The sequence below is a fragment of the Hoplias malabaricus genome, chromosome X2 (genome assembly GCF_029633855.1).
Source record: "Hoplias malabaricus isolate fHopMal1 chromosome X2, fHopMal1.hap1, whole genome shotgun sequence".
NCBI lineage: Eukaryota > Metazoa > Chordata > Actinopteri > Characiformes > Erythrinidae > Hoplias > Hoplias malabaricus.
The window spans coordinates 50,580,310-50,602,251 of NC_089819.1; the positions used below are offsets into that span (position 1 = coordinate 50,580,310).

General features: G+C 43.8%; 2 protein-coding genes across 4 annotated transcripts in view; both read left to right on the forward strand.

The window, feature by feature from the left end:
* si:ch211-288d18.1 (USP6 N-terminal-like protein) overlaps window positions 1–12,426 on the forward strand; it is a 30,829-nt gene extending 18,403 nt beyond the window's left edge. For 2 of the 3 annotated variants that reach the window (XM_066653507.1, XM_066653509.1), the window contains 12 exons: window positions 915–1,000; window positions 1,152–1,191; window positions 2,548–2,628; window positions 3,245–3,352; window positions 4,742–4,851; window positions 5,775–5,823; window positions 6,077–6,197; window positions 6,599–6,693; window positions 6,799–6,864; window positions 7,945–8,044; window positions 8,215–8,367; window positions 8,480–12,426. In XM_066653507.1, coding sequence (XP_066509604.1) covers window positions 915–1,000; window positions 1,152–1,191; window positions 2,548–2,628; window positions 3,245–3,352; window positions 4,742–4,851; window positions 5,775–5,823; window positions 6,077–6,197; window positions 6,599–6,693; window positions 6,799–6,864; window positions 7,945–8,044; window positions 8,215–8,367; window positions 8,480–9,222 — 1,752 coding nt within the window. In that variant the 3' untranslated portion in view covers window positions 9,223–12,426. Of the gene's footprint in view, window positions 1–507; window positions 657–914; window positions 1,001–1,151; window positions 1,192–2,547; window positions 2,629–3,244; window positions 3,353–4,741; window positions 4,852–5,774; window positions 5,824–6,076; window positions 6,198–6,598; window positions 6,694–6,798; window positions 6,865–7,944; window positions 8,045–8,214; window positions 8,368–8,479 lie in introns of all 3 variants that reach the window. The other variant, XM_066653508.1, reaches the window with a different exon arrangement.
* Window positions 12,427–15,187: 2,761 nt separating this feature from the next.
* b4galnt4b (beta-1,4-N-acetyl-galactosaminyl transferase 4b) overlaps window positions 15,188–21,942 on the forward strand; it is a 131,128-nt gene continuing 124,373 nt past the window's right edge. Inside the window, exons 1-2 of the mRNA XM_066653506.1 lie at window positions 15,188–15,915; window positions 16,693–16,902. Coding sequence (XP_066509603.1) covers window positions 16,764–16,902 — 139 coding nt within the window. The 5' untranslated portion in view covers window positions 15,188–15,915; window positions 16,693–16,763. The remainder of the gene's footprint in view (window positions 15,916–16,692; window positions 16,903–21,942) is intronic.

Genomic DNA, 21,942 nt, shown 5'->3' on the forward strand with positions numbered 1-21,942 from the left:
TTCTTCATTGTTGTTAGCTGTGTAGCATTTAGCATGCAAACTAGCAGAGATAAATTAATTTTAGCAGTTGTGAAAAACAGTGTGGAGTTGTTTAGCAAAATAAATGTAATGTTTTACCAATATGGTAACACTTTACAATAAGGGAATAAACATAATTTAGTCTTGTTCCTGTCATTACTTAATTATTAATTGTTATTTTTAAACAAAGTCTTATGTACCCTCATTATAAATTGTTGTCAGAAGGATTAAGCACAAAATAACTTAAAAGCCCCTTTCAAACAGTGACAAGTGATAGTGAGAAGAATATTACCACTCACTAGAAAAAGGTATTTGTGGGGAAATGTAAAAAAAAAATCACTATTTATTATATCATTGTCATATCATATGTTATCATATCATATCATATGTAAGCCCTATAGACATATTTATTTTTCGTAATGTTTATAATACAAGGAATATCAATTTATGTCATATTGTAGTACTAAATCATTATTTTGTAACCCACAGTTCCCATCTGGAGATTACACATACTCATCCAACACACTTCAGCTGAGCTAATACAGCAGTGGAATGACCATTAGGATGGTACTGGAGAATCACCTGAGGAAAATGAGCCAATAAGAAAATGAGAAGCTAGTCTTAGTTCTACTCGAAGCGTGAGCTTTATGTGCCTTAACACACTTTGCTTGGGCCATGTAGGGATGTTATATTTGGGGCAGTCTGCATCAAATGCTTGGCCACAGCAGTCATTTTCAGAATGGCTCTGTCAGGTTGTGCCTTTGAAATACATTTTCCAAAATGCTTTCAGGCCTGACACATGGATTGTAAATTTGCTTGTGTAAAACTAACACATCTACCATTCATGCATTTCTTGACTCTTAACAACATTGTGTGTGTGTGTGTGTGTGTTTCAGGGAAGAGAGGAAGGTGTTGAAATTGACCCTTGGGAAGATGCAGATTTCAGCATTTACAGATCTACTGATCGTTTCGGCTTCCTGCAGTAAGTCACTTGTGTCACACATTCTCTCTGAGACGGCTTAACTCTTCAACTTAGTATCCAACAATTTTAAACACATCTGACACTGCTTAGTAATGGAGTTACATCAGAATCTTTTATGTAATAACTTGCAATATCATTTTTTTTTCTCCAGTCAGGAAGAACTTCCCACACCATCACCGCTTGAGGAGAAGGTACTGGACACAAATATGATAATAACAAAGGTCACCTTGTTTTTTAGTCAAAACCATCATTAAATGCAATTTATTATATTTTTTAAAAGCTATTTCTAAGAAAATGCTAAATAAACCACTTAATTCCAGATTATTCAGATCATTTTAATCCTAGGTTTTAAATTTAGTATTAAAGCATTCTTAACTGTCCCTAATTAGATACAGAGGAACTGTACACGGATACGCATGGCATCAATGTATATTAACGTTTACATGCAGAGAACTTTAAAAAAAATTTTTTTGTAAAATTTTGTAAAAATTTTCTGTAACCGAGTATTTATGATTTGATTAGCACACATTTTTACCAATTAAAAAAGTGGAACCCTTCAGTCTCACCTTTAATATGTCACACTGTAAAATATAATAATTGGAGAACTGTAATCTCTGGAGTGTGTTCTCCCTGTGTCCGCGTGGGTTTCCTCCGGGTGCTCCGGTTTCCTCCCACGGTCCAAAAACACACGTTGGTAGATGGATTGGCGACTCAAAAGTGTCCATAGGTGTGAGTGAATGTGTAAGAGTGGGTGTGGGGGTGTGTGTGTGTGTGTGTGTGTGTGTGTGTGTGTGTGTTGCCCTGTGAAGGACTGGCGCCCCCTCCTGGGTGTATTCCCGCATTGGGCCCAATGATTCCAGGTAGGCTCTGGACCCACCGCGACCCTGAATTGGATAAGCGCTTACAGATAATGAATGAATGTATGAATGAATGAATGAATGTAATCTCTGGAGATGCTGCATTCCTCACTCTCATTACATTGCTTACCTTTATACAAGTATTACATACAAGCAATGGCAGAATAATTTATAGAATTATTTTATATTAAAATTAATATTAACACATCAAATTACATAATGTTTTACAGAATACATTTTAATATATTTTTAATAAATGAATATATCTATATTAAGCTTTGAGATTTCAGCTTTACAGAAGTTAAACCAAAAGTTTCAAGTACTCATTAGTTCCCAAACTGATGCTATATCCACAAGCTAACCACAGGCAAACACACAAGCCACATGATAACGTTAGTCACAATACTGTCTGATAGTATGCAATATAATACGCTGCAGTACAGTTTGATACATCGTGTTTTTATGCCCCTTTTAAAACATAACTTTCAAAATAATTCAAAGTGATCAAGTTATTAAAAAACTGAGTGGAAACCTGGATTATCCTCATATAACTTTGACATTTTGGAGTTAAAAAAACTGTATATTAAGGGTTTTAATAAGCATGCATCTCAGTCAATAGACTGCATTTGTAATCTTTTGTGCTTTGTTGATACTGGTGTTTTATTAAGTCTTCTCTTCTCTCCCTCACAGCAAAAGCAGCTAGAGATTGAGCGGGAGACAAAATGGCTGAAGATGGTACAAAAATGGGAGAAATACAAGAACACAGACAAGGTGAGATTCAGCACGGCGGCAATACGATGATACACTACATGACCAACGTTTGTAAACATCTGCACATCCAACATATTTTCATCAATGATGAGTATCTAAAGGGTGTTTGTTCCCTTTTAAGTTAGTAAAAGTCTCTAAACTTCAAGTTACTGAACTCCATCACTCTTTGAGAATGCAGTGCTATCTCAGTGGGTGCTTCACGCCCTTATATTAGATGTTTTGCATGCATTGAGCATTTTTAATTAAGGCTCATTTAGGTTTTACGCAATCTATTCATGCACAATTGAACATCTGTAATTAAATATAAGGCTCTTACTAATAAAACGTGTGTCTGCAAACTTTTGGACATAGTGCACACGAACCAATTACAGAACTTCTGAAAGAACACGGTCTGTGTGCTGTTTAAGTTTGGAGCACACACCCCAAATGAAAAAAAGCCTTTTCCCCAGAGGATGAATGAATGAGCTACAATGTAGGCTCCTAATATTAATGCAAAACACTGCACTCCTCATATTATTGTAGTAATGAGATGGGAAAATGTATGTAAATGATGTGTCTCCAAGGTGTACAAACTGCTACAAACACACTTGTATGCTTATACTTCTCTCTGCTTTAGATGATGAAGAGGGTCTACAAGGGAATTCCTCTGAAACTGAGGGGCCAGGCATGGAGTCTGCTGCTGGATGTGGATAAAGTAAAGAAGGAGAATGATGGGAAATATGAGGTACACCGAAGCTTTGTCAGGATGTGGAATCATACATATATCCCCTGTGTATTATGTGTAAATCAGTGACCTTGCTCAGTGAGATTTTTTCCCATAAAATACTTACATATATGCATGATACGTATCACATTATAACACTGTAATGTATTTACATTAATCCCAAATTCTTTACATGTCTGGTTTAATAAGAAAAATAATATAAAATTAAACTAGATTTTGGTGTCGCAGTCACACAGCGGTTGTGGGTTCGATTCCCGCTCCGGGTGACTGTCTGTGAGGAGTGTGGTGTGTTCTCCCTGTGTCTGCGTGGGTTTCCTCCGGGTGACTGTCTGTGAGCAGTGTGGTGTGTTCTCTCTGTGTCTGCGTGGGTTTCCTCCGGGTGACTGTCTGTGAGGAGTGTGGTGTGTTCTCCCTGTGTCTGCGTGGGTTTCCTCCGGGGACTGTCTGTGAGCAGTGTGGTGTGTTCTCTCTGTGTCTGCGTGGGTTTTCTCCGGGTGACTGTCTGTGAGGAGTGTGTTGTGTTCTCCCTGTGTCCACGTGGGTTTTCTCCCACAGCCCAAAAACACACGATGGTAGGTGGATTGGCGACTCAAAAGTGTCCGTAGGGGTGTGTGTGTGTGTGTGTTGCCCTGTGAAGGACTGGCGCCCCCTCCAGGGTGTATTCCCGCCTTGTGCCCAATGATTCCAGGTAGGCTCTGGACCCACCATGACCCTGAACTGGATAAGCGCTTACAGATAATGAATGAATGAATGAATGAATGAATGAACTAGATTTTGCCTTGTTGGGTACAATAATTTAGGTTAATCCTTCTTTCTCTCGTTTTACAACAAATTGAAGACATTTATGGCCTGATTACCGTAAAACACATATATCCACAAATAAACACACACATGCTGTAGAGAAGCAGATGGATGTTTGGAGTTTGTGAGGCAGTAGCCACCTGGTTTGCTGGTGCTGTGTAATAGCCAGTGCTGACCCCAGAGTTGTTGTTTGCTCAGGGTAGGATTAACAGAGTGATGTTTTGGGCAAAGGGGCTGTTTCAGAGGGATTACTGTGTGATCTGAAAACAGACAGATGGTGGAACATACATAGCAAAGTCAAAAGATAAAAGAGTCTCAACATCAGAGCCAACAGAAACCCACCTAGGTCCTGCGTGGGCAGCTGCAATTAGAGGGATTTATTCTTAAGACTCATTTTTCACATATCTTTTAGTAGCTGGGCTTTATACACATTGTCCACATTGTGGAACTGGAGCCTGTGTGTTCTCATGTTGTCTACACCTGTGTAAAAGAAGCTGGTGCACTATGAGAGTTGTTTCTCTCTGTGTAGCCACTGACTCTTACTGATTTTTTTTTTCTAAATATCCAAATGCTGCTGTTATTTCACAGAAAATGAAAGAGCAAGCCAAGGTCTACTCCACAGAAATCAAACAGATTGACCTGGATGTCCTCAGGACCTTCCGGAACCATATAATGTTCAAGGACCGACTCGGAGTGAAGTGAGTTGCTCAGAAATTACTTAAATGCTTTGATTAAATAATTGATCAGAAATGTATTATATTCTGTGCATTTTGCCAAACAAAGCAAATTATGTCAGAATGATTCTCTACTCTGTGAGAGTGAACCATAGCTAACCACAGTAACTTGTTACCCTCTTCCGATATATGATTGTGTGTGTGTGTGTGTGTGCTTTAACAGCTTTCCTGTGTTGTGTTGGCTTACAGGAAACTATTTGAAAAACTCAACCTCTTTCTTCACAGGGTGAACAGTATATAGTTTATTTATTGACATTTGTAACATTTACCCGTGCACACAAAATAATAGAACTTAAAAAATGTAAGTACAGAAGACACTACACAAATGTGCTTTTCATCTTCCTTCCCTTCCCATAACTATGTGATCTATGAATTTTTGAGAGCAAATTAGTACATATCTTAAATTTCACCCTGAAGACCAGGTTTACAGCGTGCGATGTTTCCTTTTCACATTATAACAGTTTTTAAATGAGACATAGCTTCACAGCTCCTCTACAGCAAAAGAGGAATCCCACCCTTGTTGTCTCAGTGTTTTCAGACGTTATTTTTTCCAGTTTTGTTCGAACAGCTTGATTCCCGCGTGAGCAAGGAAAGCTGCCGGAGGCTTAATAGATTGCAGGCCTCCGTAGTTCAGTGGAAAGTCTTGCACATTTAAACCATGTCATTAATGCTCCAGCATAACAGGGAGGGGTTCAGTTCTCCAGAATTCAGAGAACGTTTTAAACACAGAGCTGAGAAATGGAGTCTGTCATGGGCTTGGCTTTCAGCAGAGGGGTCTTTAAATGCATTATGGGCTTTGTGTCATTAACAGACAGTAAATTGGCTCGACGACTGCGGGCTACGTTATAGCATTAAATAATGACATTGTGTTCATTTTCTCTCCACAGACAGCAGTCTCTGTTCCATGTGCTCACTGCATACTCAGTGTACAATACGGTAAGAGAGAGAGAGAGAGAGAGAGAGAAATACATTATACCATATAAATAAAACACATAGAAACAAAGCAACTGCCTGACACACCTGAGGCTGGTGTGAGATGATTTGAGAACCAAGAAAATTTGGAATAAAATCCACTTTTAATTTTACTTTTGCTATATTTGTGTATAGTGCATTGTAATTCAAAAGCACAGAGAGCTTATTGAAGGTGTACGGATTTCATTTTCATGCCTTTCACTGTGTGTGTGTGCAGGAGGTGAGTTACTGCCAGGGAATGAGTCAGATAGCTGCCATGCTGCTCATGTACATGAATGAGGAAGATGCATTCTGGGCTCTGTCACAGCTCCTGACCAATCAGAAACACGCCATGCATGGTGAGTCCTCCTCATTGGTGTAACAATCTACCCCTGTCTTGTTTCCCCCCTTGTTTCCTCCTCATGTGCTTTTGTTTTAGTTTTGGTTTCCAGTTCCTCTTTTTATCCTCTTCTGTCTGCCCACGTCCTCTCAACCGTGGCCAATTACGCTCAGATTTTCCTCGTCTTTTGTCTCAGTTTTCAGTCATACGTTCAGTGATTTCTCTGTTTCTGTCTCTTTTTTTGTCCTAAAACCACGTTACCTGCATGCAACAGTTGGCTGCTGTTTTCCAGATACCCACACCACACGCATATTGCTTTCATTATATGGATGTTGCAATAATAAGTGAACAATAACAATGTACTCGACAAACAAATGACTGGCTTTCAGATTTGCATTCATGCTTTTTTTTTGCTTCCAGGCTTCTTTATCCCTGGATTCCCTAAACTCCAAAGATTTCAGAACCACCATGATCAGCTTCTGTCCAAACTGATGCCCAAGCTAAAGAAACATCTGGTAGAATCAACTTTCACTTCTTTGTTTGACAAAATGCAAAAAAAACACTATTCCTTTGTCATAATTTCCATGCTTATTTACTATCTCTGGTTTCTTTGTCACTAGGACAAGGAGCAGATGTCCACTGGGATTTACAGCACTAAATGGTTCCTGCAGTGTTTCATTGACAGAGTGAGTGTGCACTGTGTGGGAGGCTGAACCTTTAAAATAATTAATTAATTCATTCATTATCTGTAACCCTTATCCAGTACAGGGTCGCGGGGGGTCCAGAGCCTACCTGGAATCATTGGGCGCAAGGCAGGAATACACCCTGGAGGGGGCGCCAGTCCTTCACAGGGCAACACACACACACACACACACACATTCACTCACACCTACGGACACTTTTTTGAGTCGCCAATCCACCTACCAACGTGTTTTTGGACTGTGGGAGGAAACCGGAGCACCCGGAGGAAGCCCACGCAGACACGGGGAGAACACACCAACTCCTCACAGAGCAGGAGCGGGAATCGAACCCACAACCTCCAGGCCCCTGGAGCTGTGTGACTGCGACACCTACCTGCTGCGCCACGGTGCCGCCCCCTTTAAAATAATGCTTATTTAAATCAGAGCATCACCATGATGCACAGAGCAGGTTTACTACAATCACAAGTACACAATACTACTATCTATACTACTACAATTAATAGTAATCCTATTACTACTAGTAGCTACTGCTACTGCTACAACAATTACTTCTACATCTGTACTATACAATACAGTAGCAATGAGCACCAAAAACAAATGACTGTACAACTGTGCGCCATAGAAAGTAATGATAATGAGACACAGAGAAAGAGAAAATTAGAGAGTGAGAGATATTGAGAGGTAGTAAACGGTAGTGAGAGAGCAGAAAGAAGAAAAGTGTTCATTCCTCTCTTACTCTCTGGTGGGTGGAGGAGAGGATGGATTGGGGCTGGAGCAGTGTGTTATTAGTGAAGGAGCAGACAGGGGATGTTTCAGTGCAATTAGTTGCCAGGGCTTTGCTGGGGAGGAGAGACCCACATAGAGCTGCATCTGCAGAACATCAGCACACTAAGAAAATGTATTGCACCGTTTGAACAAAAATATGTGGACGCCAGCTCATCCAAAACAAGGTGTACGCTCATGTGCAGCTGCTCAGAGTGTTTCAGTTCATTGCATGCTTTTTTTTAAGAGGTAGTACTAATTGTGATCGATTATTAGGAGTGTCTCACTCATTCCTCTGTGCAGACCCCATTCACGCTAACCTTACGCCTATGGGACATCTTTATACTGGAGGGAGAGAAGATGCTCACAGCCATGGCCTACACCACCCTCAAACTGCACAAGAGTAAGCAGCTCTGTTAAAGTTTCTCACTGCTTTTACTGATAACTACATGCTAAATCTCCCATTAGAAGAACCCTGATGTTCAAATGACGTTGAAATGGTATCAACGTAGTTACATTAACTCAGAGAGAATTGCTCTTTGGACCTTTGTTGATTTGGTGGTAATTTTGCAGAGCGTTTATTGAAAATGTCATTGGAGGAGTTGAGAGAGTTCCTGCAGGAGAAGATTGCAGAATCCTTTGACTTCAACGATGATACTGTAATCGAGCAGCTTCAAATCTCCATGTCAGAACTTCGCAGAATGAAACTGGACCTTCCTTCTCCAGGTTTACCACCATAGAAATTTTAGAATTATTATCCATGATTAATTCCCATTTTTATTTTCAAGGTTGTCTTTATCACTGTTCATGTTGACCAAGTTTGTGTGTGTTTCTGTAGCAAAGTCTGAAGAGTTGCCACGCAAACCCCTGGGTTTGGAGCTTCCTGTGGTCCTGACCCCAATGCGACCCCCCAAACACATCCAAGCTGAAGACACGCCAGATAAAAGTCAGCTGGCCAAGAGTCCTCCAGCCTCGCTTCACATCCAACTGGACCAGGAGACCATTCTGCCTGACCAAAATTCCCCAGATGACAAGCAGCCTTACCAGGACAGGGGGCACCTCTCACCTTTTCCCTCTCCTGACCCGGTCCTTGTGCATAACCAGATCCCCTTCGCTCCTGAAGATGGAGGGGAGCAGCCACCCCCTTATGAGCCACCCAAAAGTGAGGTTTCAGACCGGGGGAACCTGTATAATCTAGAATCTCCAGGAAAACGTACAGGTGGAACTTCACCCCAGGACATTTACCAAGAAGCTTCACAACCTCCTGTGGTCAGCACTAAGGTTAAGTCCTATGTCGTGACTAAAAACAAGGCCCCACTGACCTTGTCTGTAAGCTCAGTGTCTCAGCAGACCTCAAACCTCCCAGAATACAAAAGCCTCCCAGAAACGTGGCGTACAATGGACCAAAGCTTTGCAGGAAGTTCAGCCGAAAAAGCTGCAGCATTAACCCAAAACCTCGTAACTGCTTTTAACCAATCGCTTTCCTCATCTACAGCTGGGCGAAGGCTACCCACTGTTCTTTCAGACCCACTACTGCAGCGCCAGCCCCATGGCAGCCTGCATAAATCAGACACATTTTAGCCCTAGTTAAGATCAAAGCTCAATGATCTTCATCTTAGGGATGATAACTTTTTGTTGATAGCAAAATATACTGGGAAAAGATGTTTTAAACTTCCTTCTCAACACATACACAAACAGCCTGCACTGTGCCTGGACAGCGACATTTCACTTTTTTAAGCAGGACATAGTGTTAAAGGAATTTTCCAGTGCTTTTCAACCTAATCTCCATCTGTCATAAAGTATTTGTAGCTGTACAGATGTAAGATTTTGAGGTGATGATAACCGACATAGTGGTGTTTACAGTCCTTTCACAAGCTTTACCTGATCGTGCATGGCCAGCAGCAAAGCACAGAAAAAAAAAGCGAAAGATATCTCAATAGCATTTAAAGGAACGCTAGGTAAGATATAATGTATTTTTTGCTTTTTTTGCCTCCCCCTACAGCTACAAAGTGGAATTCACCTGTACAGCACTGCCCTGAAATCAAAAGGGAAGGTGTGTGTGTGTGTGTGTTGTGTACCCTCCTCCAAAAGTAACATAGTGCAGTTTCTGCAGTGCTGAGTGCAGAGTCCTTCAGTCCTTCACAGGGCAACACAGACACTCACACACATTCACACCTACGGACACTTTTGAGTCACCAATCCACCTACCAACGAGTGTTTTTGGACCGTGGGAGGAAAGCGGAGCACCCTGAGGAAACCCAGGCGGACACAGGGAGAACACACCACACTCCTCACAGACAGTCACCCGGAGGAAACCCACGCAGACACAGGGAGAACACATCAAACACCTCACAGTCACCCGGAGGAAACCCACGCGGACACAGGGAGAACACGCCAAACACCTCACAGACAGTCACCCGGAGGAAACCCACGCGGACACAGGGAGAACACACCACACTCCTCACAGACAGTCACCAGGAGGAAACCCCCGCAGACACAGGGAGAACACACCAAACACCTCACAGTCACCCGGAGGAAACCCACGCGGACACAGGAAGAACACACCACACTCCTCACAGACAGTCACCCGGAGGAAACCCACGCAGACACTGGGAGAATACACCAAACACCTCACAGACAGTCACCTGGAGGAAACCCACGCAGACACGGAGAGAACACACCACACTCCTCACAGGCAGTCACCCGAAGCAGGAATCGAACCCACAACCTCCAGACCCCTGGAGCTGTGTGACTGCGACACTAACCTGCTGCACCACCATGCCGCCCAAACATTAGCATTATTATTTTTAAATTATTATTTATATTATCGCTGCAGCAAAATCAGGTTAGAAAACACTGGATTATTCCTTTAAGTTCATTGGTCTTAATTCCACGTATTAAAGCTCCATGTGATGCTTTATTATCACTGAGGTGAAATGTAACCGGTGCTACCGAACAAAACACCAGGAAATGTCTTTAACAACGAAAACTTCAGTGTCAACCATAGTGAGCTGGCTCACAGTTTCACAGGGGACTGTCAGAAGGAACAGAAGCCTGTCGTGTCAAGAACAATGGCCTTTATTTCTTAGGAAAGACTTGTAAAATATATGGCCAAAAGTTTCTGAACATCTCCTCCATCATTTCTACGCTGTAGAAAACCCTTCTGTTCTTAGAAAGCTTCACAAAAAATGCTGGAACGATGCTGTGGGGATGTGATATAATTCAGCCATGAGAGCATCTCACGAAAAGTGCTGTATTTCTCCAGAAAACACAGCTCCACTGCCTCACAGCCCAGCTTTCATTTGACATTGAGTTTGACCTGAAGCTCGTGTGGCTATTTCAGAGTTCTGCTTTCTTTTGGCAATGCTTTTCTACAGAGATTTTACGAGCTGTTCACACGTGTACACAAACCTTTGGCCATATAGTGTATTTAAAAAAAAACACATGGCAAGTTTTAAACCAGTGCTTTATTCCAGCTTTTAAATGAACATTTAATAAACATGAGAAAGCACTCCTTCGATTAAAACAGCCTCGTGATTAACTCAAAAACTCCTGGACATTGCATTGCAACTTAACCGTGTTAAAGATTGGAATGTAATCTAAAGATCACAGTGATATTTTTGTGATTTCTTGTCTCAGACAGAGTTATAAGGGAAGAATTAGGCTTTGCACTGGAAAGGTGAAAGGTCATAAGCTTGCAATTAAAGCTAAATCCCTAACCCAGTCTGTTCTGTACAGTATGTGTTTATTTGACATGTTTTCCATTGGTGTGAACATTTTGTAAATGAAGGTAACGAAGGCTTTTTAAAGTATTGTATTTTAATGCTTTTAGGCTTTTGTATTTGTCGGCTTTTAGACCTTTTGTATATTAGAAACTATATTTATACCAGAACAATGTTGAATTTTCAAGTTGAGTCTTTGATTTTATACGTTGTCTTTAACGTAAGTCCCAGGTTTAACCGGCTTCAGTCCATCACTGAAGGGGAAGTCCACCAAAGCTCAAAAATGGTTCATTTGACATCTGAATCATTGCAGGAATTTTAAGAGATTGATGGACTTCCCCTTCAGCTGGCAGCATACCCCTTAAAGCCTCTGGACTAGACTGAGAAGAATAGCTTAACCAGCATTTTGCAGTTACAGTCAGAAGTTGCATAATGTGGTTATGAATATATACTATATATATATTCAGCGCCGTCTGCTGGACATGTAGTGCTCTGCAGTTTTTCTTCTAAAATTGCTGTAGACTTTAGGGGAAAGCTATAGATTATTTTGTGTAGTGCTCTAAGGCAGTTGTAGTGTGCTGTAACAAATTTGTCTAAATAGGTTTGATATTCAGTTGAACATCAGCACAGCTGTAAACATCTGGGTGGCTTTAAAACACAGACACGAGGGTGTTCCAGTGCTATCCACTGCAGGCCTGTGCCAAAATCATTAGTGTTTTTATGCATGGGTGCAGTAAGTGCAGTTAGCTTCATGCTACAAATCCCAGTCATTTCAGTACAGTTGTGATGCGTTTAAGCTAGTTCACTGGTCACGTGGTCTTGTCCAATTAAACGCCTGAATAGCATTGGAACGCCCTGCTATAAAAGCGTACGTTTATATGCATTTAATTCATGTGCATCGCATACTTTCTTTCATGTCTTCGTTTCATTTATTAAAGGAAGCGCTCTGTTGTTTTTAATAAATGTCTGTACATTCCTTCATAAGGAGTATTGAGATCTCCAACCAAAAGACTTTGGTTTTATTTTGTCTGTACGTTGTAAAGAAACATGGCTTTACAGATATGTCGCCATGGATGGCAGAAATACACGTTTTCTGACCTGAACTGTGTATGTGTTCATTTTGTGTTTTATTTATTGTATGATGCAATGTGGATTTTCATCAGGGCAAACGTGCAGTTGCTTCCAGTGGCCAGGAGAGGGCGCCACAAATACGCACATATACGGCGCGGTCAACCCGAATACAACCGGATGGGGCCTGGTACTGTTTAATTGACCTACGCTGTCAATAATTAACCTCCAAACGCTGGTATTTTGAAGCAGATGCTCCAGAATAGACATCTGTTTCACCTGCCGTGTTTCTCAGTCCTCCGAGAGGTCGTGGAGACGAGAGAGGGGCGAGTCAGCAGTCCGGTCGATTTCTCAGAGCAACAGAGAAGTCCCAGACATCCCCCTGTGGCAGCCCCCCCCCCCGAGAAACACTGACACTCTGTGGTGACATATGAGTTTGTGTGATTGATTTCAGCCTTTGCCAGACGCTGAGAGCCATGCATCATCATAAAGCATCAGCGAGAGGGGGAGAAGTAGGGGGCCAACAGAAATAGAGCAGGACCTATAAAGATGATACATCATCTGTCTCAGCTTTCAGGGAGCAGGTATCTGCGACCAGCTCTGTGTAGAAACGGCACTCAGAAAAACTCATCTATGTGGACAGACTGGGTCACACTGTCCGGTTGGAGAGAGCCAGGCCTCAAACGCCTAGATCTATCTCTGTTGACACTGACCTTAACTGTGAACCAATCAGTGTGACCTATAATTCACCGAGCACGTGACGTTAGAAGAGAAATACGGCATGTTTAAGGCACTGGGGGCTGGTGTCTTGGAAATATCATCTACAAAATATCATTCTGATGAACTCACACACACTAGGAGCAGTAAGCACTCACGTAACCGTAGCAATGGAGGTTAGAGACTACTCCTTCACTCCTTCTTCTTTTAAGCAGTTGTTTCTTCCTGAGCATTCTCCAGATTCATCCGTCAAAGTGTAACCACTTCTACATGCCTCTAAAATTTTGTTTTGCTTACATCACTGGACCACTTCCTCTTTCCAGACACTGAGAGAAACAGTGAACCAGTTCAGAGACCCGCCATAAAAGTGTTTCACATAAATATACACCACTTTACAGAAGCAGTTTAGATTCAGAGTGACTTTAATCCACTAGTTTTAGTGTAAAAGTACTTCACGAAGAAGGAGAAGAGAGAGAGAGAGGAGAGGAGAGAGAGAGAGATGAACATGGAACAAACTGTGTGCCAGCTGTGTGAACAAACTGAAACAGAATCCGGGCTGTGTCCTGACAGCTCAGGATTCACTGAGAACTGATGATGAATGTCGTCCTGAAAAATTCCCAAACTCAGCAGCTGCTTGAAAACAGACAAACCACCACATCTGCACAGTGCACCAGCACATCTGCACCTGCCCCTGCACGGAATCAGGAGTGACGTGAGTGACACAAGCCGTGTCATGGTGTTACTGACAGTGTAACAGTGTTAAATCTGTGATGCTAGTTTCTTTAACGCATCCACACTTCAAAACAGAACACCGCTCAGAGACATCCATCCATCCACCCATTATCTGTAAGCGCTGATCCAGTTCAGGGTCGCGGTGGGTCCAGAGCCTACCTGGAATCATTGGGCGCAAGGCAGGAATACACCCTGGAGGGGGCGCCAGTCCTTCACAGGGTGACACACACACTCACCCATTCACTCACACACTCACACCTACGGACACTTTTTGAGTCACCAATCCACCTACCAACGTGTTTTTTTGGACTGTGGGAGGAAACCGGAGCACCCGGAGGAAACCCACGCAGACACAGGGAGAACACACCACACTCCTCACAGACAGTCACCCGGAGCGGGAATCGAACCCACAACCTCCAGGTCTCTGGAGCTGTGTGAATGCGACACCTACCTGCTGCACCACCGTGCCGCCCCGCTCAGAGACAAAGAGATAGAAAATGAGGTGAAAGGGGATGAGGAATATTGAGGGAGAAAGATATTGCAAAGAAAAGGAAAGGAAAGGGATAAAGATCAGGTTGGAAGAAAGGGAGAGGGTCACAGGATGGAAACTAGGAAAAAGAGAAGAGGAAGAAGGGTGAGTGATAAAGGGAAAAAAGAATAGAGAATGGCACAAAAGGGAATGTAGAGAAAATAAGCTGTAAAAGAGACATAGATATGAACAATTTAAAATCATAAACATGCATGAGGAAGTCTTACTTTTTGCCAGGTCTCTCTCTCACAGTAACACACACACACACACACCTCCCCTCTCCCCCCTTGCTCTCTCTCTCTCTGTGTCTCTCTCTTTCCCTCTCTCTTTATCTTTCTGTTTGTTTTTTCTCTCTCTTTCTGTTTGTTCTCTCTCTTTCTCTCTCTCTCTTTCCCTCTCTCTCTCTCTCTCTCTTTCTGTTTGTTCTCTCTCTCTCTCTCTCTCTCTCTCTCTGTAACAGACACACATACACACCTCCCCTCTCCCTCCTTGTGCTTCCCTTGTGTTCTCTCTCTCTCTCTCTCTGTAACAGACACACACACACACCTCCCCTCTCCCCCCTTGCTCTCTCTCTCTCTGTGTCTCTCTCTTTCCCTCTCTCTTTCTCTCTCTCTTTCTGTTTGTTCTCTCTCTCTCTCTATCTTTCTGTTTGTTTGTTCTCTCTCTCTTTCTGTTTATTTCTCTCTCTCTCTCTCTCTTTCTGTTTGTTCTCTCTCTCTCTCACTCTCTCTCTGTAACAGACACACATACACACCTCCCCTCTCCCTCCTTGTGCTTCCCTTGTGCTCTCTCTCTCTCTCTCTCTCTCTCCCCCGCCACTGAGCGGTGTGAAGCTGGTCTCGCGCGGGGCTTTATCCTCCTCTCAGAGTGGATGTAACCGAAGAGAACGAAGGAGCTCGAGGGCTGTTCACGTTAAACCACCGCGAAGAAGTCGATGACGCTTCGGCACCGGCACCGCGTGCTCTCGGCGTGGACTTGACACCGCGGCGCGCTTCAGTATGTTGCTGATGTGGTGCCTGACAGAACTCGCAGCACGCGGCGGAAGCGGAGAGGCACTGGACTGACTGGACAAAGAGACCAGAGCACGAGCCCGAGGGGTTTGGACATGAACTCTGGGTGAGCACATGGACACACCGCTGCTGGAGCCTCCCCATGTGGTTGCTGCTTACCTGGCTTTGTTTACAGTGTCTGTATTCCCCTGTGACTCCTGCTGAGACACCGTACACACACAGTGGACACGGTCTAAAGAAACCGAACTGACTCCATTAGGAAGCTTCCGGCACCTTCTTCATCCTCTTCATCATGAAAGAGGCAGGCACGCTGAGCACAGGAGGGCAGCCTTTGTTGTTGGTTGCAGCTCTGGGCTTTTGTGTCTGGGTGATGTGAAGCGTTGGTCTCTCCAGGGAAGAGGAAAGCAGCTCTCAGTAGAAGATCATCCAGCTGGAGATCCCAGTTCACCTGTCCACGGCTGGAGATGTGAGGGACATCCCACTGATTTTAACAAATGTAGGCTATTTACAGCACGGTTCTTTGGGTGGGATGTAAACAAAGCCACAATGTTCAGGGTAGACTCGGATGTTGTTGTTTTTTTACAGTGGTAAAAGCCTCTGGGACTGTTCTAACTCTTAATTCTAATCAAACTAAACTCTGTAGGAGTTTGTGTGTGATAGGAACCAGGGGTTGCGGTGTTTACACGGTTAATATAAACCACTTTATTTACTTCTCAAACATGTGATGTGGTTGATTCCTAAATGCCGTGTGTGCTTTTTTGATTATGATGGGTTTTTTAAAAAGAATAACCTCAGATGCATCACAGAAAACATGTTTGTGTTCCTCTCATGAGGATGAAAGAATCATAAAACACTTTACAAGTGTCTATTGGTTACAGAGAGTGTCCCGTTGCCAACAGTGGAGTTGTGTGTGTGTGTGTGTTTAACCTAATGGTGTGAAATCACAGGTTAAATATATTTGTTAAATGCTTATGATGTTTGGTCATAAACACATGGTTTTTCACAGTCTGCGGGAGCCTCGGACGTCTGGTTCCTATCACCGTTACTGTGGACTAATTTCTCGAGACAGGTGTCACAGAACACTGAGTGATTGTGTTTGTGTCTTTTTTAAATTTCTCTAACAGCAAAATGACTGGAGGTCTGTAGAATTAGAATTTGAGAACCTTCTGCCATTGAGAAAGCAGTCTGTCTGAGATGCGCAGTAAAGCACCTGCTGACTCTTTGCCTGTGTCCTCTGTTCCTCCGTTCCTGCTTGTGCTGGGTGCTGAACCAGGACGGGAGCAGTGCTCAGTGTTCAGTCTCCTCCTGATTTCTCCGCTGAGCGAGACGTGCCGCTGTGAGGAGATGCGCTTCCCTCTGAAGAAAATCCGCAAGCAGTTCAAACTTCTCCTGCTCCTCGTGCTGCTCACCTTTGCCATCGGCTTCACGTACCTGCACATCAACCAGGGCAAAGCCATCAAACTCCACTTCAACTATGGCAAAGGTACGAGAGGTTTAACGTCTTCTTCCGTGAGCAGGGCTGGGTTTAGGGTTTAACTGGACTTCTGGGGTCTCGGGTGTGTTTTCTTGGTTTTTGCCATCTGGGATCTCCATCTGTATCCCATCAAAATGTCTGTAACACTCCCAGCTCTCTCTGTAATGACGCCTTTTGACCCAGAAGCTCTTAAAGTTCATTAGGTCATTAAGACCTTCATGTCTCTTTTGAAAACGTACCTTTTGGTCAGCTTCACACAAAATGTAAACGGATACACCACTTACACACAGTGTGAGGCAGATGATGGATGTGTTGTGTTTCTGAACCCCTCTTCATAGCCTCATAACTCTGGAGGCTATAAAACAATGATGAATATTACATTTGATGAAAATATATCTCCAGAATTAGGGTTGGACAATAATTCAATAGTAATATAAATTGTTTCAAAAACAATGATAAGATGTTTTATATTTCAACATTTTCAATAGTTCGTTCATTATCTGTAACCCTTATCCAGTTCAGGGTCACGGTGGGTCCAGAGCCTACCTGGAATCATTGGGCGCAAGGCGGGAATACACCCTGGAGGGGGCGCCAGTCCTTCACAGGGCAACACACACACACACATTCACTAGAGCACCCAGAGAAAACCCACATGGACACAGTGAAAACACACCACACACCTCACAGACAGTCACCCGGAGGAAACCCACGCAGAGTCACAGGGAGAACACACCACACTCCTCACAGCCAGCCACCTGGAGGAAACCCATGCAGACACAGGGAGAACACACCACACTCCTCACAGACAGTCACCCGGAGGAAACCCACACAGACACAGTGAGAACACACCACACTCCTCACAGACAGTCACCTGGAGGAAACCCACACAGACACAGTGAGAACACACCACACTCCTCACAGACAGCCACCCGGAGGAAACCCATGCAGACACAGAGAGAACACACCACACTCCTCACAGACAGTCACCCGGAGCGGGACTCGAACCAACAACCTCCAGGTCCCTGGAGCTGTGTGACTGCGACACCTACCTGCTGCACCACCCTGTGAGGCATGTTCTATAATGATATTACTTTTGTTAATTTGCTGCTCATTGAGTTATCCATGGCTCGCTAAAGGTATCCTTTAGAAATATATACATTAAACTGTGTTATAAATAATATTGTACAAATATACAAATATTGGTAAGCACAATGCAAATTCACCAGTGTTAAATCAACACCATTAGTGTAAAGTAGTGGATGGGTCCTCAGAGAATGGGCAGACCAGCTGAGTGAGGTGAGTCTTCACCAAGATCTTCAGAGCTTCTCTATCCTTCATCCCACTATGTCTGACGTCAGCCACAATTGTGTAGATACCAAAAAAGACCAGCATCGGCAGCCAAAATGATTTCAGACTAGTCGCCCTGACACCAGTTATGGCCACCATCTCACTCGAAACTGGTGAGATGTCACATCGGCTCTTGCCTCCCAGCTATCCTCGACCCATTTCAATTTACATACACAGCGAACAGGTCAACAGAAGATGCCATACCAACCGCGCTCCACATCACCATTTCCCACCTGGAACTGCAGGGGCTTTGCCAGGCTCAAGGAAGAGGTTCAAAGCCTAGTGGAGTGGTGTTCAGTGAACAACCTGGTCATTAACACCTCCAAGACCAAAGAAATGATTGTACACTTCAGAAGGAAGAAGTCAATCTGCATCGAGCGTGGAGAGGGTATCCAGCTTCAAGTTCCTCGGGGTGTATATGGATGCAGATCTCCAGTGGGGTTCTAACACTTCAGGTCCAGCAATGTCTCCATTTCCTGAGCCATTAAGAAATGGCTGACTGTCTTCTACCGCTGCTCCGTGGAGAGCGTTCTGACATACTGCTTCTCTGCATGGTTCTCCATCTGTAACACAGCACATAAAAAGGCCATACAGAGGGTCATCAACACGGCGCAGAAGATCATTGGACACTCTCTCCCCTCCCTAGAGGACCTGCACAGCACCCGTTGCCTCAGGAGGACCTACACTATTATGAAGGACCGTACACATCCAGGACACCGGATGTTTGTACAGCTGCCCTCAGGCAGACGTTACAGACCATTTAAAACAAGAACAAACCGTTTGAGGGGCAGTCTTTACAACAGGGCCTTATCTCTGTTAAACAAAAACCAAATATATATATTCATATATAAGCAGATCTGTTTTTGTTTAAACCGCTTCAGTGCAATAACTGATGCTGTAGTTATGGATTGTGTACATAGGATACATCCTGGTGGCCGATCTTCATTAACTCTTTAACATTGCACCAGTAAGACCATGTGCATCCAATGGTTCAAACATTGTGTCCTGAAGGCGGTGCCGTGTATCAGGACGACAACGCACCAATACACACAGCAAGACTGGTGAAAGACTGGTTTGATGAACATGAAAGTGAAGTTGAACATCTCCCATGGCCTGCACAGTCACCAGATCTGAATATTATTGAGACACTTTGGGGTATTTTGGAGGAGCGAGTCAGGAAACGTTTTCCTCCACCAGCATCACGTAGAGACCTGGCCACTAAGAAGAATGGCTTCAAATCCCTCTGACCACTGTGCAGGACTTGTGTATGTCATTCCCAAGACGAACTGACGCTGTATCGGCCGCAAAAGGAGGCCCTACACCGTACTAATAAATTATTGTGGTCTAAAACCAGGTGTTTCAGTTTCATAGTTTCCTTCTCTGTTCCCCCGCAACCAGACTTTAAATTGTTCACCTATGACTCAGATGTAGCCGGCACAGTTGTCCTAAACTGGTTGTAGAACTAACCTTGGTGTTATTACCTTTTTTATCTCGTGTTCCTCAAGTTCCTGAAGAGGTTCCTTAGAAAATCCTCAAGTAAGAAGTGTCCATTAACACACACAGACCAGTTTCATGATGGGTCAATTTGCGAGACAGACAATATATTATCAATCGATTTAACATTTCTCGCGAGCTTGATATCGATCAGATGGGCGGGTCAATGAGGACGATGGAATTGTACATCGGATCCGTCTAAATGACTGCAAATGAAGATGCAGCAAGGGCTTTAATTACATTCCTTGTCTGCTTTCGGCAAGTCTGATCATTCTTAAACCAATTTGTCCTCTGGAATATTGTATCATTCGTGCTAGAGATAAGACTCAAGAACCAGCGAGGCAGAAAGTCTTTTTCATCTGTGCTCTCTAAACCAAAATGAAATTACTTTAACCCTTGGGCAGAGCTTAGATACAATTCTTACTTCTGTTATGAGTCTGCTGCCAGATTCCACTTAAGAGACAAGACATTTCATTCTTTCAAAATCTGCAGAATTGTGGGTGAATGAATCTGACAGGGTTTTGTACATGGTGTCCTCACTCTCTCTGTATTATAAGTGTGTGTAGGTGTAGGGGGTTAAGTGTTTCTGAGCTGCTGTGTATAAGCTTGTGCCGCACATAGGTTTAACATGTAAGAATGGACCGGTTTAATGTGTCCTTGTGTAGAAAGGGGGATTACATTTCTGTGTAAACAGTAGAGCGTGTAATCCATCATCATCATGTTGTCAGTGTCAGGGCCAATGCAACCAGCACTGATCCCCAAACTGATCGTTAAATAATCTGAACACTCGCTTTAGAAAGCAGACGCGGCTGAAGGAATGTTTTTAATCCAATTAAATTTTTATTTTGTGGATGCTGCGCTTCATTACAGTTCTTTTAGTAGGACTTTTAATTTAGGAAGTTAAAAACAAAGCCAACGTTGTCCCAGCCCTACTTTTAAATTGTGTTACTCTTTATCAGCGTACACCAGGTTGTGAATATGAATATTAACAATGTGACTGCTTACCCATAAATACGCTACGCAACCTGTTAAAATGAGGGCGGCACGGTGGTGCAGCAGGTAGGTGTCGCAGTCACACAGCTCCAGGGACCTGGAGGTTGTGGGTTCGATTCCCGCTCCGGGTGACTGTCTGTGAGGAGTGTGGTGTGTTCTCCCTGTGTCTGCGTGGGTTTCCTCCGGGTGACTGTCTGTGAGGAGTGTGGTGTGTTCTCGCTGTGTCTGCGTGGGTTTCCTCCGGGTGACTGTCTGTGAGGAGTTGGTGTGTTCTCTCTGTGTCTGCGTGGGTCTCCTCCGGGTGACTGTCTGTGAGGATTGTGGTGTGTTCTTGCTGTGTCTGCGTGGGTTTCCTCCGGGTGACTGTCTGTGAAGAGTTGGTGTGTTCTCTCTGTGTCTGCGTGGGTTTCCTCCGGGTGACTGTCTGTGAGGATTGTGGTGTGTTCTTGCTGTGTCTGCGTGGGTTTCCTCCGGGTGACTGTCTGTGAGGAGTTGGTGTGTTCTCCCTGTGTCCGCGTGGGTTTCCTCCGGGTGACTGTCTGTGAGGAGTGTGGTGTGTTCTCCCTGTGTCCGCGTGGGTTTCCTCCGGGTGACTGTCTGTGAGGAGTGTGGTGTGTTCTCCCTGTGTCTGCGTGGGTTTTCTCCGGGTGACTGTCTGTGAGGAGTGTGGTGTGTTCTCCCTGTGTCTGCGTGGGTTTTCTCCGGGTGATCCGGTTTCCTCCCACAGTCCAAAAACACACATTGGTAGGTGGATTGGCGACTCAAAAGTGTCCGTAGGTGTGAGTGTGTGAGTGAATGTGTGTGTCTGTGTTGCCCTGTGTAGGATTGGCGCTCCCTCCAGGGTGTGTTCCTGCCTTGTGCCCAATGATTCCAGGTAGGCTCTGGACCCACCGTGACCCTGAACTGGATAAGCACTTACAGATAATGAATGAATGAACCTGTTAAAATGGTTTCTCCAATCATTGCAGCTAAATCTCAACATTAGTAAAAACGTACATTTCAGTTGTGGACAAAATATCGCAAAACTATATCTGCCTCTCTTGTTTTTTTTCTTCTGGTCTATTTGAGGTCTAAAAACGAAACCTTTCAATGAGAAGTAAACTGAAAAATCACAAATCCCTGACTCTTTGGCGGTTTTGTAACTGTCCTAGTCTCCACACCCCTCCATGTTGCCCCTAGCTCTAGATCTTGTGTTTATAGCTGGAAATGGAGACT